The 19917-nt window shown below is 37.0% G+C and overlaps 1 protein-coding gene across 2 annotated transcripts in view; it reads left to right on the top strand.

Moving 5' to 3' along the window:
• The window catches only part of WDR35 (WD repeat domain 35), a 41603-nt gene that overhangs the window by 13424 nt on the left and 8262 nt on the right, over positions 1–19917 (top strand). The window contains exons 11-25 of one of the 2 annotated variants that reach the window (XM_060787288.2): positions 768–800; positions 1426–1486; positions 2817–2961; positions 3905–3974; positions 4128–4181; positions 6653–6762; positions 7757–7967; positions 9652–9732; positions 9854–9990; positions 10862–11065; positions 12027–12173; positions 14568–14700; positions 15653–15763; positions 17198–17362; positions 19293–19433. In XM_060787288.2, coding sequence (XP_060643271.2) covers positions 768–800; positions 1426–1486; positions 2817–2961; positions 3905–3974; positions 4128–4181; positions 6653–6762; positions 7757–7967; positions 9652–9732; positions 9854–9990; positions 10862–11065; positions 12027–12173; positions 14568–14700; positions 15653–15763; positions 17198–17362; positions 19293–19433 — 1803 coding nt within the window. The remainder of the gene's footprint in view (positions 1–767; positions 801–1425; positions 1487–2816; positions 2962–3904; positions 3975–4127; positions 4182–6652; positions 6763–7756; positions 7968–9651; positions 9733–9853; positions 9991–10861; positions 11066–12026; positions 12174–14567; positions 14701–15652; positions 15764–17197; positions 17363–19292; positions 19434–19917) is intronic. The other variant, XM_060787296.2, reaches the window with a different exon arrangement.

Genomic DNA, 19917 nt, shown 5'->3' with positions numbered 1-19917 from the left:
ACTGGCTATCTTTATCTAGAGCACGTTGAAGTAAAAAATGGATTTGCTGGTTTACCATTGTAGTCATGATGAAAGGCAACTTAAAACAGATTCCATTTTATTGAAAAAAATCAGGGCCTTCACACTGTTCTTCTAGCATGAATTGGTATGAAGCTATTGTTGAACCTTCAACTAGGATGCTTTATTAATATTTTGAAATATCAAAAAATCAAAGTGATGTAAAACATGAAATTAAAACTAAGCTTGACAAAATCATACCTGCCAGATTGTGGCAGAAATCAACTGTCATGTGAAGGAAGGACAGTTGTGAGCACAGGGGGATTATGGGGAAAGTGTGATAAATATATTAATACAAACTGGTCACCTCATATCCAGAATTCTGCAATTCAAAATACATTTCACTTACCCATCCCTGTGCAACTTTCAAGCTCCTCTCCCCCAGCTACAATAATATGTAACCAGCACGTCAGTCAAGCAGCAAACCAAAAACTAAAAAAGTGTAACTGGGTGGGTTAAACAAGAACTTGAATTCCCTTCATAAGGAAAATAAAAAGGGCCCATCAAAAAGTGTCATTTTTGAAGAAGGCAAATCAGCCAGAAATTGAACCAGGTCAGTTGTGAAGGATATGGGGCACTCTCTGATTAGATAGTCCCTAGTTATCTTTGATTTCTTCTTGATAATTGTGTATGCTTAATTAAATTGGTTTCGGTTTCCTTTGGAATGAATTCATTATTTCTTCATATCTCTTGTGCAATGCTTGCAAAAGGAGGAGCATGAGACAGAAACTTTTGGTGCAATGGTAAATAATTTCTTTTAATATTTTCATAACTGGTGGCTTGATCTTTATATGGTGTGGTTTGCATTACCTTTTATGTATGTTTGGTTTTATTGTCATGTGTTTGGTACAGAGATTTGATTTAGTTGTTAATGTAAGTGGATCTTTTCTCTGCTGCTCTAAAGAGAGTACGTGTCAGGTTTCCTGAAGGAATTATAACAAAATGTCTCCTCCCACATGGATTGTGAGAGGCTTGCCAGTTCCCCCTCCTTCCCAATACATGCATGTGCCCACACATATGCACATACAGAAGTTCCAGAGATCTCCAGAAACTTTTTTATTTAGAACCCCATTTCATAGCATGCACACCTGAATAGCCTAAAGTTGTTTGCAGGACAAATTACAAGCAACCAAGCATAAGCAACATTGTTACTGACGAAAAACACATTACTTATTATTAAAATAATAGGGATACCGTAGTCTAAGGATATTATATTCTAAAGATAAGAGCTACTATATAATTTCTGGTCCAAATTCTGAATCTATCATATATATTCTTATCTAATAAATATATGTTGAGTTTTTTAACTGAAATACAGAATTTCGGATTTTCTTTTTGATAATTATATGTGTTTTAATTTTTCTACAGTATGTCCTTGTTCTTTGCAATTCTATTGGTACACCGTTGGATCCAAAATACATTGACATTGGTAAGAATATAGTATATCCCTGTATCATATATCATATATATATGTGTGTGTGTGCGTTTTTAACAAGATGACACTGATGATTATATGCTTTAACCGTTTGTATTTATGTTTTATATTATAATGTTGATGGTTTTTAATGGCACTTTTATGAACGCCTGACATCTAATTGTGCCAATCTGTAACCCGCCCTGAGTCGCCGTATGGCTGAGAAAGGCGGGCTATAAATATCGTAATATATATATACGGGTTATCCCTATGCTATATATTATAATCCTGTATGCTTATAATGGCTTGCTGCATCTTTCCTTGGCGTTTGCTGGAACTTTTTGGTGACGAGATGTTTGCTTTTGAAGAATTACCTTCAAATTCTCCTATTGCAGTAATTCTTGAAGAACATGTGCTTACCAGTATGCTTTGTGCTTTCAAATTATTTTTCACTGTATTGGCTGATAGTGCAAGAATTACATTACAGAGGTGACAAAATGTTGATATAAACGCCACCAAACATTTTTTAAGATGGTAAATTGGCCTGTTACTGGATTTATATTGACTGCTAAATCCATTTCTTTTGAAACTCATTGCCAAGATGACATAGTGTATGTCAGTAACTAGTCAATTATGTTCAGTACATTTTTTAGGCAAAGTTATTTTACTTAAAATATAAGAGAGGTAAAAATCAATTAATTATATTTTGCAGTATCCCATGTGCTGCCACTGCAGTAGTCTTTAAGATAGACCATTATTTTTATATTCTTCTGTAAAATGGGAGTGCTGAGACTGTGGCATAGTATTTAAATTTAACAAGCTGCTTCAAGCAATTGTATTTGTTAGATAGTGAAAACACAATTCGCTCTTGATGTTTTCATTTCAGGGTTCTTAACTGTTTATTTAGTAAAAGTTATAGAGTGATATAAAGACCTCCATGCTCAGTGTGCAAAAGTTCAGGAAGTTGCAGGCACATGCCATCATTTGGGAACTGCTCACATTCACATGTCCATCTCCAGTTTAGTCCCATACAAAAGCATGTGAATACATATCCACTTTGCTTCTGTTGTGGTATTACATTCCCTCTGTGTCCACATACCATTCAGAATCTGATCCAAAAAGATGACATGGCCCACTTGAATTGAGTCCATTCCATACAAAAGCAAACAAACTACACAAATGCTACATTTGGGCGCCATAAACTGCTACACAAGGTGTACGTGTCTCTGTGCACACAATCTCTCATATAGAGATCCAATAATATTTTGCACTGTGCAAAATAAGGTTATATCAAAGCATTCAACGATCTATTTCAATTGTGTTTCTTTTTTGGATTTTATAACAGTTCCATTGTTTGTTACAATGACTAAAACCCAAGTGATTGCAGCTTCAAAAGAAGCATTTTATATTTGGCAATATCGTGTCGACAAGAAGCTCACAGCGATGGAAATTAACCAGGTGGCACGGACTAGAAAAGAAGGCAAAGAGAGGTTTGTCCCTGGTTTTATAATTCTATTCCCCTGTAATGCTTACCCCATAACATTCTCATATAGGCAAGTTATCGTTCCTACCTCTGGGATAGCAGCAGTACAAGAACATCTTCAGCTCATTTGGTGTTGCCTTAGCAGATAGCAAACACTCAACAGTTGCTAGAAGCAATGTTTACCGCTAATTCTGTGTAATGGGTATTCTATGCCAGCTCAGACACTATGTTTTCTGAACACTTGGAACTGGATCCCGACTACTTTTTAATGTGTCCCTTTGCTTGTATTGGTTTTCCCTTGGCCTCTTTAGATTGCTGATTACTTCTCTCCTCTCTCAGTGAATTACCACACAAGTTTTAATTAGTCACTTTCCTAGAAATGTGAGTAATTCATGTTTATAGTCCTGCTTTCCTGGCACAGATCCCTGTTGTCATCAACAACTCCTGAATGTTTCTCTTCTACCATAATTGTTCCTGCATCTAAAATTAACATTATCATAGTACTCAACTTGCATAGTGATGCAAGGGTCCACATGCTTCTCCCCTCCCTCCTCCCAACACACAAACACACACGCACACACACTTTCAGGCCTATCTGCAGCCTGAAAACTAGCTTTATTTTTTTTTCCAAAACTTCTAAGTCAGGTTTCAGGTTATTGGGGGGCTGCAAAGAGGAACTGATCAACTACGTCAAGGTTAAAGATCTTTATGGTTAGAAAATGGCAGAATAATTTTCTCCCATGAATGAAGTTGTTTCACATTACAAGACATACCTTTTTGCAGAAAGGATACTGAGTTAAGGAATAATACTTGCAGATCAAAAATGCTTTTCCCTTATAATTTCTTCCAGTCATATTACTGTATCTCTTTTCAAAACAGCAAGTAGTTCTTCACCTCTTTCTTCAAAATCCAGTCCTCTTTGGGTGCAATATTTATTTGTTTTCTTTCAGGATTTATCATGTAGATGATAACCCTTCTGGAGCAGGTGATGGAGCCCTTGATTATGCTAAAGTCCTACAAGTAAGCTCTGAAATTATATCTTTTTTATTTGACGGTAATTATATTTTAAAGATTACTCCTGAAGATATATTTTCCTGGTGGTTTTTCTCTGCAGTTATTTTTGGGGAATGGCTGATTTTGGTGATTAAACTAATGTCATTTACATGGTTTCAGGGAACAAGGGACCCAATTTGTGCAATAACAGCATCTGATAAGACACTTATTATTGTAAGTACCAAAATGAAATATTTTTGCAATATTTTTATTTTACTTTTCAAGCAGAGTGACTTTCAAGCAAGTCACTTGAATAAAACTGGATGTATGGGAAGGTGATATTACTCTGCCAATGACATATACAGCAGATTCTCAGTTAACTGATTCCAGTGGGATTTGTAGATGCCAGATAACTACAGTTTTTGGTTGCTTGAGCATTGTTATTAAAAATAAGCCTGACTAATACTATATACCAATACCATGCTATACTATAATCTCTGTATTGAATTAATGTTAATATTGATATACAGAAATCAAAAGCAAATTAAGACAAAGACACAATTCAGTTAATGTAACATAATTTTACTCAATTATATAAACAACTTTGCGAATGCAGAAAACAATTTTAGCTAAATAGCAGTCTCACAGATTGGTCCTTTTCCCTGAGAAGGAGAACTTGAAAAGTCTTGGCTTGCATCTTATTTACTCACTCTTTAAAGAAGAGTCTTGTAAAGGAAACAAACGGCTACTTCTTCTTCAGCCGCTCTGGCAAAATTAGAAACGCCACTTTATATAAGCACTAGGTAAAGCTAGCATTGATACTTCTCTGATTTCTTCAACAAATAACACCTGACAGGCTTGTAGATACCCACAGAATAATAATAATAATAATAATAATAATAATAATAATAATAATAATGCTTTATTTTTATATCCTGCCACCATCCACCATCTCCCCGAAGGGACTAGTAGCAGTTTGCAAGCGGGACCAAGCCCAACAACAGAGTTTATCACTAAAAACACATTTCAAACATAATAAACATATAACAATCTAATTAACAATTTGAAAACAACATATATAAAAACAACTGTGAAATGAATCAAAACAAAGATGTATTGTTTCTTCCTTGCAGATATGTTCAAGGGTAAACAGCCATTTCTAACTCTTCCAGACTTTTATCCTCATGACCAACACCACCCTGGCTTGGCTCTTGACATTCTCCTTTACAATCCTTTATCCCTAGTCCCATCTTCTGATCACACATTTTTCTGAATTATTCAATTGTTCGTTATATAAAAAATTTCCTGTACCGCTGCATTCTTTCAGCCTCCCACAGCCTTCCTTCAGTGTAGAAGCAGATGGTTTAGTTCTTCTCATAGTGGGGCCCTCCTTTGTTACAGATAGTGAATAAAGTTGCTGAGAGTTCTGGTTGCTTGAGTCCTGAGAGTCTACTGTATAAGTGTTCCAAAGTTCTTCCCCATCATGCCGCCAGTATTATTGCTTCATTGCTTCAGCAGTAATTCCTTAAACGTTTCTGTGAGCAATATGTGTATTTGCAATGGAGTGCTCCATAATGCAATGTACCATGTGCAGTTTGCCATGGATTGGGGTCAGGACTGTTTTGGATTGAGAACAGAAAGTCAGATCAGCCAAATATTGTAGCCTAATAATATTTTAGTACCATATCTGGATCAGTTCCATATATGAAGACAGAAAAGGCAATGCTACATGACCTTATATATTACATATAAAGAAGGAAAGGAGTTAGATTGCATTCTGGAGAAGATGAGAGAAAAGATGCCAGTGAAATTGTGATATAGAGCAAAAACAGGTGGTAGTTTCATAAACATTGAAATAAAATAATTGGGTATGGTAACTGAGTTAACTCTATCTGTTAAAGCCTATATCTTGCAGCATGACAATAAATATCAATCATGGAATCATTGCTAGAAGAAGTGACATACCATTTAGCCAAGTGCTTTAGCCACACAAATTGCCAGCCTTACGTTTCTCTTTCTCCTATGAAAAAGATGCAGTTCAGAAATGCAAAGGTGTGAATCATTCGCATTCATATTGAAGTGATAGTGGAAGCCCAATAGAGAAAATCAGTAGCAGTCAGATTGCTGCATTTCAGAATAAGAAGCTGAAATGTAGCCAAGCCTTTTGTCAACAGTCACAGTTGCTTCTCTCCTCCCTTTGCAGTGTACAGCACCCAAATCAGAAGTATCTTGTTTAACAGCAGTTTACCACTTCATCCAAACCAATAAATAGATTCCAAATAAGCAAGAACCTTAACGCATCTTCAACTGTGGTTTATCATTGTAGCTTTTCATTCTGGAAACTATAGTTGGTTAGGACAAAAATACGAATGACTTGAAAAGGATATCATAAAGGGGGAGAGAAGGGAATGCCTCTATAGGCAAAAGCCTTATTCATACATTCATTATTTGATCCAGTTGAAAGACAATCAGCTGAACATAACCATTGATACATGTTATCTTGTTTATTAAATCATAACATTCAAATAAGACAGTTTTGAAACTGAATAATTCAATTGTGATGCCTTTTCCTTGCATCCACTGATTCTTCTGCCATGAGTAATATTTATTAGCCTAACTTGTAAAGAAAATCTCTCTTAAACGATTTCTATTATGTAGCAAAGAATACTTCTACTGCCAAACTGAAAAAGTTGCTTGTTTTCTAGGGACGAGAATCTGGCACCATCCAGAGTTACAGGCTTCCTAATGTTGGCTTAATTCGAAAATATCTTCTAAATTGTCGACCTTATCAGTTGTCCCTTAATTGTACATCCAGGTAAGGCAGGATAAAATTACTTCATGGGTATGGTAACTGAGTCTCCATGGACAGTTCTTATAAACTAGATTACTTGTTGTTGTTTGCCCTCATGTAATTTCAAGTTTATGGCAACCCTAAAGTGAACCTATCACAAAGGTTTCTTGGCAAGATTATTCAAGAGGGAAGTTGCCATTACCTTGCTCTGATGCTGAGAGTGTGTGACCAACCTAAAATCCCGCAGTGGGTTTCCATAATCAGGTGGGGATTTTAGCCTTGGTTTCCCAGAGGCCTAGTTCAGCACTCAAACCACTATGCTAAGTAACATCAAAAGCAACAATAAATGTATTTGTTACTTGTCTCTCCTCACAATGGCTCTCTGGGGTACTATCTATTGGCTAAGTATTAATAAATATAGCCAGACTGATTTAATTGTGTGTAGTATATATACTGTTCTGAGGACAAGGTTTTTCATAAGCTAAGGAAAATGGGAAGCAGGACAGTAATCAGAAGAGAGATTATAGATGAGTTCGAAGACAATGGAAGATGGAATGAGTACAGGCAGTCTCAAGCAAGATAGGTTCTGTGGTGTTTGTTTTGCTGCCTGTGCCCCATTCAGAAGATTGAATAACTGGATTTTCAACAATGTGGCTTGTTGTGGAAACAAGGCTTGGCAATAAAACTTCAGTGGAGACACATTTTCCCCATGATAACTCTTCCAGGAATGAATTTCCCTTCTGAGGGGTAGATTTCTCACGTCCTGTTCTCTCACCCCCGTTTGTAACTATGAGTTGTTTGTTAATCGGATGTTTGTAATTCCAGGACTGCCTGTACTGTTGTTCTATTTTACATTGGCTTTGCAAAGCAAATTTAGTGCTGTCAAATTTTGTTGCTGACATTCCAAGAAAAAACTTCAAAGCAAGTTATTTTATTTTTAATGTTTGACTCAGTGTTGGTAAAGAGCCACTCTTCTGTTTTTATGTTTGTTTGTCCTACCTTTTGCTCTGTTTTTTAGTCGTCTTGCTATCATAGACATGTTAGGAGTGCTGGTTTTCTTTGACTTGGATACACGAGTAGCAGATGGTTCAGGAAATCAAGGAGTAGGTGAACTACTGAAACTGGAACGCAGAGATGTTTGGGATATGAAATGGGCCAAAGATAATCCCGATTTATTTGCCATGATGGAGAAAACAAGAATGTATGTGTTCAGAAACCTGGATCCTGAGGTAGAGCAATAAGCAGTAAATATAAAAATATATATACTTTAATTGGAGTAGAAAATGTTCTTTGTTCTTTGTATATTTAGGGAACAGTGAGAGAAAGAAGACAAGTGGCAAAGCATATGTATATCCAATTAGGAACACACACACATATCATTATTTGTCAGAATGTGGTTCTCAGAAGAGCTCATAAAGATTAATACTATAACAGTCCTTTTTCTAAGGCATCAAAGAATGAGAGAGAAACAAAAATCCAGGAATTTAGTTACAAAGACCTAAATCTAGAGACATTAAACATAATCTTTATCATCCCTTTAATTATAATAAGTATAATCAACAGTATAATCAATATCATATGTAATAGTCAATGTATTAAAGTCAGTTTAAGTACATTTCTGGTTCATGTGTATGTATAAACAGTAGCTAATTTTATGTTGCTTTTGTTGTTTAAATATAACTCATAACATTGCCCTATTCTAAGAATTCAGCCCTTGAGCTTTTGGGCAATCTGAAAAATGGCCCATGGCACATTTTGGTTAATTACAGTTTTCAACTCTATGACCACTGTGGTCATTTTTTTCCAGCAAAGATTGGAAAAGCTATTTTGGGAGGGTTACAATATTTTGAAAATTGAAGTTCAAAATTAATGTTTCAGACAAATAAAATTATGTAGTGCTCCATCCCCTTGGACATTTCTGTTGTAGATGTAGAAAATATGATAACATAGTGAAGTTTACCGTAATCAGCAGTTTTCCTCTCATTCCTCAATTAAAGAAGCATGGAATTATAGTTATGCATGCCTTCTTTATTTGAAGAATGAGGGCTGCAGAAGGATAGGCAGACATCCAAGTTCAGTATAGGAGGCAAGAGAACCATTGATAATGTAGTCCGTGTCTGCAGTATGTTTACTCTGACATGGACATGAAAGTTCAACCCTATCAATGTTTTCAATAGGATTTACTTTCTACTAAGCATTTATAGATGTGTAGCCTAAATGCTGTTGAAATCAGTGCAAGTTACTTCTGAGGATGGGTCTACATTGACTATTTCATGCAGTTCAAGCTGCATTATATGGCAGTGTAAACTAGCCATAACAGGAGCTCTGATTTAATATAAGTAACATTATTGAAATATTCCATCACCAATGATCAGTGGTTAGTAAGTAATTACACTGAGTGAAAATGTGAACATGCAGCATAAGAGTGGATTACATGGATTAGTACCTTAGTAAATTCAATTTAAAAAAATTGAGAAAGGAGAAAGATCACTATTTGTTTAGTACTTAGAATTACAGTATATACTTTTTTTTCTAAATGTTTTGGTTGAAGCTCATCTTGCTTTTATACCTTGCTATATTTGAATAACATACAGAAAGGTCCTTTGACAATGATCTAAAAGGACATGTGTTGTTCCATCCCACTACCTCCCCCAACCCCTTTTTATTCCTTGCTTTTCCAATACAAGAGCATTCAGCATAGCATAACTGCCACATACATGGCACATAGAGATGCTCTTCGGATCCTAGCCTCAACTAGAAGAACTAGGGAAGTCAGCCTACAATTAAATAATATTGATTTTTGAAACAATCTTCCTATATTCCACATTCAGATTCAAATTAGGTTTTTAGGAGAATATCTTCAATGCTAATAGTTTGATTTGATTTGCTCACACACGTTATGTTTATTTTAAGGAACCCATTCAAACCTCTGGATACATTTGCAACTTTGAAGATTTAGAAATCAAATCAGTGTTATTGGATGAAATTTTTAAGGTAAATAATGACCCTGAACATTTTCTCTTTGCAGTTTTAAAAACAATGCATTTAACAACAACAACAACAACAACAACAGAAATTAACAGTAGCTTTTTTTTTCCTTTGGAATATTTTGTAGAATCCAGAACATCCAAGTAAGGATGATATGCTTAATTTTGAAATTAGATCATTACGGGATGCCCAAGCAATTCTTAAGGAAGCTGGAATTGCAGAGTCCACCCAGTTCATTGAAGAAAACTCCCATCCAAGACTCTGGTAAAATGTCACTGTTTCTAATTTCCATTTATGTGAATTATATGGGCATTTATTCATATTAGTTTACCGATTTAATTTGGAGGTTAATAACACAAAGTTTTGCAGCAAAACTATTTCAATCAATAGACAGCAGGTAGGAAAACAGACTAGGCTATGTATTGTTTCAATTGTAGTTCCAAGAAATGTTAGTTAGCTATCTCAACTATGAAGATCTGGCTGAATATCTGTTCATTATTATATAAAATAGGTATAAAAATAAAACATTAGCATTAGCAAGCCTTGCTAAACAGGCTTATTTATTTATTTCATCTCAAAAGCATTGCATAAATAAGTATAAAACTGATAAAATAGAGGGAGCACAAATGGCTAAGTAATTTTAGACCAAAATCAGTCAACAGTGACTGCATTGTCTGTAGCTTTAAATAATTCTTCCCCTGTGGGACAGGGCATTGTGGGCAAGCATATAGATGCTGAGTTGTTCTGCTCCGCAATTGCATAAGGTGGAGGATTTTTTAGGCAGTACCATTTTGCCAGATTGTCTTTTGATCTGCCCACTCCACTTCTGAGTCTGTTGAGGGACTTCCAAGTTGCTCATTTTTGGTTTGCCCCTGGAGGCAGACCCTCGTGGGGGGGGGGGGGCATCCATTTGGGATTTAGCTAAACAGACTGATCTTCCTTTTTATGGAGTACAGTGGAAGAGTCCCCTGTAAACACTGCCCCTTGTTGCTAATAGATTTGTGTAATGTCTAAAGTAGCCACTAGGTAGCATTCAGAAACTTTTTACTTTTGCCAAATGTTTCATGACCCCTACAGTGAGCTGACCCACAGTGTAAGAAACACTGTTCTAGACAACAGTTGTGCTTTTTCTCAGGCGTCTTTTGGCTGAAACAGCTCTCCAGAGACTTGATCTCCATACTGCTGAGCAAGCGTTTGTGCGCTACAAAAATTATCAAGGCATTAAGTTTGTGAAGCGCCTTCAAAATCTACAAAGTGAATCACTGAGGCAAGCAGAAGTGGCTGTTTACTTTGGGAAATTTGAAGAGGCTGAAAGAATGTATCTGGATATGGACAGAAGGTAATTGCTAAACATTTGTTTGAATGACTAGTAAAATAATGCAACATGCTGAAACAGTCTAATAGTAGAAATAAGTTTGTCTCTTGAATTGATTGATTTAGAAATATAGAATCCTAGAGTTGGAAGAGACCTTATGGGCCATCCAGTACAACCCTTGCTAAGAAGTAGAAAAATAACATTCAAAGCACCCCTGACAGATGGCCATCCAGCCTCTGTTTAAAAGCCTCTAAAGAAGCAGCCTCCACCACATTTCAGGGCAAAGAGTTCCACTGCTGGACTGCTCTCACAGTCAAGAAATTCTTCCCCATGTTCCGGTGGAATCACCTTCCCTATAGTACAAAGCTATTGTTCCATTTCCTAGTCTCTAGGGCAGCTGAAAACAAGCTTGCTTCCTCCTCCCTATGACTTCCCCTCACATACTTATCCATGGCCCTCATCTTATCTCCTCTCAGCCTTCTCTTCTGCAGGCTAAACATGCCCAGCTCTTTAAGCCGCTCCTCTTAGGGCTTGTTCTCCAGACCCTTGATCATTTTAGTCACCCTCCTCTGGACACATTTCAGAACTTGAATAGTACACTAATCAAACTCACAATACAAAAGTGTTCACAATACAAAAGTGGAAAGCAAATATCTACTGAATATATTGATAATTTGCATGTAAGAATGTTCAAAATATTTCCGAACATAGGCTGGCAAATGATGAATTACATAGGCAGAATCGAGAGTTATGTTTGCATCTGTACCTTTTTTGTTCATGGTGAATGGAGGGATTCGGCATCTCCATCCCTTGCAGTTCCTTCTCCAAGTCACTTAACTATTTTATGTTAGGCTGCCCTTCCCTGCAAGCATTCAGTATTCTCCAGAGCTCAGTCCTTCAACAAATCAACCCTACTGGCTATCAAGAATTTTAGAAGTCAATTTCTTTTGTGTCTGCTAAAGCTTTGTGTTTGTGATATTTGTAGAGATCTCGCAGTTGACTTGCGACTCAAACTTGGAAATGGATTTCGTGTGGTGCAGCTACTGCAGGCAGGCTCAGGACATGGCGATGATCACCTTCTTGAACAAGCACACAATGAAATTGGGGACTACTTTGCAGACAGACAAAAATGGTATGGGCAAAACGTGGAACCAGAACTGATTACACTGGCCAGCATACATTTTGGTGCCTCAAATGTTAGCCCTGTTTCTTTTGGAAAGGCATGACCTTTTAGAAACCATAACCTTTTGGAAAACCAGAATCTACATAACCTTTTGGGAAAAAATGGCATTCACAATAATTTGAAAATCAAAACCTTTTGCAAACTTATTTGAGTAAAATCTTCTCTTCGGTGGTATTTAACCACATGTACTTATGCAAGGCAATTTGGTTTTCAGGTGTTAGACTGATAACCTAGTTGTCTCTGATCTGTTAGGAGCAGAGATAATGCCAACGCTCAAAACCAGCAGAGTATCAGAAGTGTTCTTTTTTCAGTGCCCCAAAACATCTATTCTCCCTTAAAATATCATGTTTTTATATCATTCTCTCAAGAGACAAAAATAAAGTAGACTTCGTTAAAAGTAACATATCTGGTTTACTGAAAACCTTCATGTATTCATCATACAGGTAAATAATTTGTCAATCCAGTTAAAGATAGATTTGAAGTGGTTTCTCTGTGCAGATAATAGGGCATCTTTCTTAAAATCAACAGCAACATGAATTTGCTCTTAACAGTCCAAAGTCTAATAATGACTCTGTGTTCTCTAAAATGAAGTCAGAGATCAGAGCAGTCCCAAATCTGATCATGTGGTCTGCAGCCCCTCCCACAACCTCGAGAAACATAGAATAAAGGGAAAGCTGCATACCAAAGCATTCCTATATAATACAGTAAGCAAATAGAATCATATACAAATCATATACTTGTGAAATTTGTGAGTTTCTGGGTATATTTGACCTGCTGATTCCAAAAATATCACCGGTTTCCCTTTAACACTTTTCATTTTTGACATAAAGAAAACATGGCATATACCAGTCTTCATTTGCTTGTTCATAGAAAATCATGTTAACAATATCTAAGAAACTAGTGCTGATGTGGTCTATCTAATGCAATTTTCTGAATCAGCGCCCCAAATAACCCCAGGAACAGTCCCAAAGAACAAGGCATGAAGATATATATATTTGGTTTGGCTGTGTTATAATGTTGTTGAAACTTCAAATATGATGTTATGTGACAGATGTATACTTCTAAACACAACAAAGAGGAACAACTTCTCTTAGTCATGGATAAATGTCCATATTCATTTAGATAAACATAATTGTCCAATCTGTCTGATTATTTAAAGAGTCACTTGTAGATCTTTTTGAAAGACTATTTATGGCATCCAAGTTTGTACACAGTGACCAGGTTACAAGGTATCCCAGGTGTAGTTCCTTGTTTTGGTGTTGGTGATGAAAACACTTTCTTCAGGTAATGAATTCTTCTTAATATTTCAACAGGAAACAAGTCTCTGATACTACAATTACATGTATGAAAGTAACAACATACATAAAATAGATATGCTATAGCACCCCTATTGTAGTATTAACATTAAATCAATACATAACTAATACAGATAGTCAAAGTAATGTTCACATGACTTACATTTCATTAAGTAATCACAGGCTCTGCTGCAGGAGATTCTGTTGCGAGCAAATGCTCTTGATCCTGATGAACCTTAAATACATGCTACAGATAACAAGTGAAATCAAGCTTGTCATTAAGGCCCTGAGAGAACAGGGTTTGAAATTTAAAAGTCCAGAAAGCTTCCCTTTGGAGAAGTAGTTTCTTCATATCTAAATGAGGTCTGGTATGTAGTTTTTCCAAAGCACAGAACCTGAAACTGTGACTTAAATGTGCCTTCGCCCTAAAGTGCATGGATAACCGAAACAAGGAACTACACCTGGGATACCTTGTTGTAACCTGGTCACCGTTTACAACCTTGGATGCCATAAATAGTCCTTCAAAAAAATCTACCAGTGACTCTATAAATCATCAGACAGATTGGACTATTACGTTTATATTTATGGACATTTATCCATGACTAAGAGAAGTTGTTCCTCTTTATTGTGTTTATACGTTTAAATCTGTCATATGACATCATATTTGAAGTTTCAACAACATTAACATAATACTTTGTGTATCTTAGCAATAGATATCTGTGTTCTATATATTGGCTATGTTATAGGCATCTTGCATAATGTTAAACCTTGATGTAGCTGACTACGTTTGTTTGTAATTTGAATAAATGTATTGATTTGAAAGAGATTCAAAGAATTATGTCTATTTGCCAACTGAAATATAAACATCCACTGTTTTGCAAGTTTGTCAATAGTGCAACATTGTTTTCATTGCAGCACTAACATTAGCAAATCAAACAGACTGACAGTTTCCAAAAGTTGCACAGCTATTGACATCTATGTCTATATCACTGTGGTGATATTAACATATTTTCAGACATCTCTACTTCTGTCTTCCTTTTCTCCTTAGGGTAAATGCTGTTCCTTATTATGTACAAGGCAGAAATCATGAACGTTTGGCTGAATGCTACTATATGCTGGAAGATTATCAGGCGTTAGAGGATTTGGCTAGCTCACTTCCAGAAAACAATAAGTTGCTTCCTGTGAGTATATGAATTCCTCATTGGGATAACTGATTTCCAGCTTTATCCTAGGTGGAGCTAAATGCTATTAACTCCATTGGGATTAGCTTGCAACAAGAGATATATGTGAGATTGCATTGTATCTGTTTGGTTAAATAAGCAAATTGATTGCTACCCTTCATTTAATTCTTCTGAAGGTAACAATGGTGAGAATATCCATAGGAAAATATCCATTTGCCTCATGATGGAATGAACCCCTCCTCAGTGTAAGCTAGGCCTCTTCTGCACTGACCTATATCCCAGGATCTGACCCCAAATTATCTGCTTTGAACTGGATTAGTTCAAAGGACATAATCTGGATTTTATATGGCAGTGTAGAAGGGACCTCAGTGTAATCCAGTAACAAATCATTCATTATACAAATCAGATCTTAAATGTTACTCATTCCAAACTATATTTCAAGTTTCACACAAAAAGTGAAAATACAGATATTTCTTCAAGAATATTATTTTTATCACATATGGTCTTTAAGACAAAAATAACTTCAGACATTTCCTTTCCCTGAGCTTTTTTGAATGCTAAGATTTCAGAGATTAAATACCAAATTCAAATCAAAGACTGCCAACTGCAAATCGGATAAGTGGTGAGGGTTGGTATAAAGAAAAGCAGCATTTAGTACATCATATGATCAAATAGCATGTCACAGTTTACCGTCTGATGAATATGATAAAATTATAAACAATCAAGTATGGAGAAGGTGCTAAAGATATTATAGTTTCCACTAGCTACATTGCACATCAATATCTTTTTGCTACATGCATCTGAGAAAGTTAATGTATGTCAAAGTAGTCAGCACATGCCATGGTAAATATATTAGTATTGAAGGTTCAGAATAATTCTGTTGATTTTATACTTCTGACCATGGATGACACTCTTCTGGAGATTCATGGTCCATTTGCTATCTCTCTTGCAGGATATAGCCCATAAGTTTGTTACAGTGGGCATGTGCGAACAAGCTGTAACCGCTTTCCTCAAATGTAACAGACCAAAGGATGCAGTCGATATCTGTGTAAATCTCAATCAGGTAAAAGTATAAGTCCAGCACAAGGGATGTTGCTCTGGAAGTGTTTTCCATGTTACTTTGATTCTATGATATTTTAATATCATAGAGTTGGAAGAGACTTTGTGGGCCATCCAGTCCAACCCCTTGCCAAGAAGCAGGAAAATCGCATTCAAAGCACCCCTGACAGATGGCCATCCAGCCTCTGCTTAAACCCTTCCAAAGAAGAAGCCTCCACCACCATATCATTTTCTCTCCTGTGCCCTTCTGATGAACATTTGTTTGGTAGCCAAAACAGCTGCTATAAAATAGCAACCTAGGAGTTTTTAGTGCATCCTAGCCATTTATGTCCCCCTGTGCTGCATTTGAGAGCCAAACCACAAAGGATACGAGAGGTCTGTAATCAGATCTCCCAGTGTCTTTTTATTTTCCTAAAAACTGAGAGTATGTTGGGGTGAAATTTGGATCACAGCCACAAAAGCTATTACTTTTGCCCCCTGGGCTCCATCCCGTGTGGAAGTCACACATATTTTGAAGTTGCTATTAACCATGCCAGATAAAACAAGCAGTAATTGGGGAATAAATATGGGGAAGGGGCTGAGCCATTGCGCTGGGAGGTAAATTATTAGGTCCATTTCGCATAGGCTGGAACCATGGCAATTGAAGTGAAATCATAGTGCTATAATTGTGTCCTGCGAAAAAATTCTAGACAGAGGATGTTCTATAGAAGCTGGAGGAGGATATGGCAAATGTTTGATCAGTTTTTCTTCAGTTACAAGCACATCTACCACAAATTTAAGAAAATACAAAATAGTATTTATTATCATGTTTACTCAGTACTCTGTTTGCAGCAACATTGGGTTGGATCTCTGCCTCGGAATGTAGCAGAGGCTCCTTCTCTTGAGGCTTTTCAACAGAGGCTGGATGGCCATCTATCAGAGGTACATTGATCATGCTTTTCCTGCATGGCAGGGGGTTCGACTGGATGGTCCCTGCAGTCTCGTCCAACTCTATTTATTTATTTATTTATTTATTTACTATACTTGTATCCCGCCTTTCTCAACCCCGAAGGGAACTCAAGGCGGCTTTACAAATGCAACAATTCAATGCCACATGTAGATATACATCAGTGAATAAGCAAAAACATTAAAACCAAGCAATTAAAACATATCATTAAAACCTCAATTAAAATCACATAATCCAAGTCATATTATTCTGTGATTTTAAGTTATTTCCTATTTACTTAAGGGGAAGGATTTCTTTCTGCTCACAGTCTGTCTGCAAGCAGGTTTGAATATCAGTATGTTGGCACAAATTGGGATTTATTGGCAGCTTTGAAATGTTAAGGGTAAATTGTTCTCTTCACTGGGAAAACATTTTAGCTTAAAAGACAAGGCCCTTTGTTTTTATATTTTAACTTAAATGTAATTGACTAATGCTTACTGTCTTTTCTTCTAGTGGAGTAAAGCTGTTGAACTTGCTAAGCAACACAATATGAAAGAGATTGGTTCCCTTCTAGCTAGATATGCCTCTCAGCTACTGGAAAAGAACAAACCCCTTGATGCTGTTGAGTTGTATCGTAAAGCCAACTATTTTTTTGATGCTGCTAAACTCATGTTCAAGGTATTGATGGTTGCGCTTAGGTAGATGCGCTGTGTCTTTTATCCAATGAAGAAGTTTTATATGTAGAAAATGCCTTCTAATTAAGTATATATGTTTGTGCTTTCCCAACATTAGCTGCCCAGTCTCAGGAGGTCTGTCTAAAATTTTCCTCTTAATATTTCAACAGGAAACAAGGGTTCTTTCTCCCACCCAGGACATTCCACAGATATGTAAACCCCATTTTCCTAGTTTCCATGGATTTTGCCATATACCTGTTTAGATGAGGTTCTGAGAGCATACTTACTGATGCTCCAAGTCCGTACAATTGCAATTAATCAATTAGTAGCTAAATCAACTTTAAATTCAAGTGTAGATTAAAATGTTGCTCCTGCAACTGAATATATGCCATTAAATGCTAATCAAGGTGGCCAGGACATTCCACAGATATATAAACCCCATTTTCCTAGTTTCCAACAGACCTCACAACATCTGAGGATACCTGCCATAGATGCAGGCGAAACATCAGAAGAGAATGCTTCTGAAACATGACCATACAGCCCGAAAAACTTACAGCAACCCAGCCATTGGAGAACTTAGTGTTCTGACAGAAACAATGCAGACAGTTGTGCCATGTATTTTTATGCATTGCTATAGACTCCAACCATACCAAATTTTTGGAAGACTGGCCATACTCTTATATGCAAAGGGATCTCGTAGCATCTTACAGACTTACTGAGAAAAAGAAATTGTCAGCATAAGATTATGTAATCTGTGGCCCAATCTACAAAGGGACTGTAATCCACTTTGAAGTGGATTAAAAGGGGGCAGTGTCATGATGACATTGTCTCCCCACCCCAATGCAAAGGGAGGAACAATTTTGGAAAGTGCAGCACAAGCGTAAACAACTCTGTGGAAGCGTAGAGACAATAAGGCTGTTGCACAGCCAGCCGAGGGAGGGAAAGGAAGCCTCGCCTTGTTGGTAGAGCTTGCCTAAGTTCCTGCCTTGCCTTCAGGAGCTGCTAAAGCACTCATTGGTGCAGCTCTTTGCCTGGAGTTAAGGGGAAAAACAAAATAGAATCCTGGGCTGTGAGAGAGGAATTTAATCCAGATCAGAATGTGGATTTAAAAGATCTGATGGGTTTCCAGATCTCTTAAATCCACATTCTGATCCGGATTAAATGGCTATGTGGAAGCAGCCTAGGCCCACTTACCCAGGCCCCACATTATCCAGATCTCTTAAATCCACATTCTGATCCGGATTAAATGGCTATGTGGAAGCAGCCTAGGCCCACTTACCCAGGCCCCACATTATCTGCTTTGAACTGGATTATATTAGTCCATATTGCCATATAATCCAGTTCAAAGCAGATAATCTGAATTTTATATGGCAATGTAGAAGGGGCCTCAGATGCAGTAGGTTGCACCTCAGAGAATCCTCAGTCCAAACTGAAGGAAGGTGCAACCCAGCATTGTTCTTGGTCTCTCAGTCTGCCTTCCAGTTCCCTTTAAAGGGGGAAATGATATATTAACATATTCCATTTATGTAATCAGACTGGGTGATTATATAAACAAAACATGGGTGTCCAGGGAGCGGGGTGAGCTCCTGCTGTTCGTACCAGCTCCTGCCAACCTAGCAGTTTGAAAACATGCAGATGTGAGTAGATCAATAGGTACTGCTTCAGCAGGAAGGTAATGGTGCTCCATGCAGTCATGCTGGCCACTTTACCTAGGAGGCGTCTACAGACAGTGCTGGCTCTTCGGCTTAGGAATGGAGATGAGCACCACCATCCAGTCGGACACGACTAGACTTAATGTCAGGGGGAACCTTTACCTTTACTATGTTGTTTCTAATGTTCTATTTTATGAGTCTCATGTTGTAAAAAGAAAACTAAAATAAAGATATCCCTTTCCCCTTTTTTTAACATAACATTTTTTTCTCTCTTATTGAAAGATTTCAGATGAGGAAGCTAAAAGAAGAACCAAACCCTTGCGTGTTAAAAAACTGTATGTCATGTCAGCTTTACTTGTGGAACAGTATCACGAACAAATGAAAAATGCACAGAGGGGAAAAACAAAAGGAAAAACTTCAGAGGTACTTTGTTGAAATGCATGATGTGTCATAAAATATGCTTGCTCACTCACAGATATGGCGGAAAGTCAATTTTATGAGGTGATATTAAAGAAAATGGCAACCATTTTTCTCAATTTCTTTCTTACAAAAATGAGTTATTGAAATGTTTATACTATACCACAAGGCTGAGGCAAAGGTTTTAATGGTGATAAGTAGTAATGTCACAAGTTTCCCATAATTTCCTCTTTTGCTTGCAACTTGTAAAAAAGAAGAAAAAAATCATTTTAAATCCCAAGAGTCAAACTTGGAAGCAATATGTTACAGATATGATAGACACCCTCCCCCGCCCCCCAATATGCTAAAGAAGGGGCTGCATCATAATTAGGAGCTCCCAGTGGCACAGAGGGTTAAACTCTTGTGTCAGCAGGACTGCTAACTGAAAGGTTGGCGGTTCGAATCCGGGGAGCGCTGTGAGCTCTCATCTGTTAGCTCCAGCTTCTCATGT

Source organism: Anolis sagrei, chromosome 1 (genome assembly GCF_037176765.1).
Source record: "Anolis sagrei isolate rAnoSag1 chromosome 1, rAnoSag1.mat, whole genome shotgun sequence".
NCBI classification, from domain to species: domain Eukaryota; kingdom Metazoa; phylum Chordata; class Lepidosauria; order Squamata; family Dactyloidae; genus Anolis; species Anolis sagrei.
This window is presented reverse-complemented; position numbering and strand designations above follow the sequence as displayed.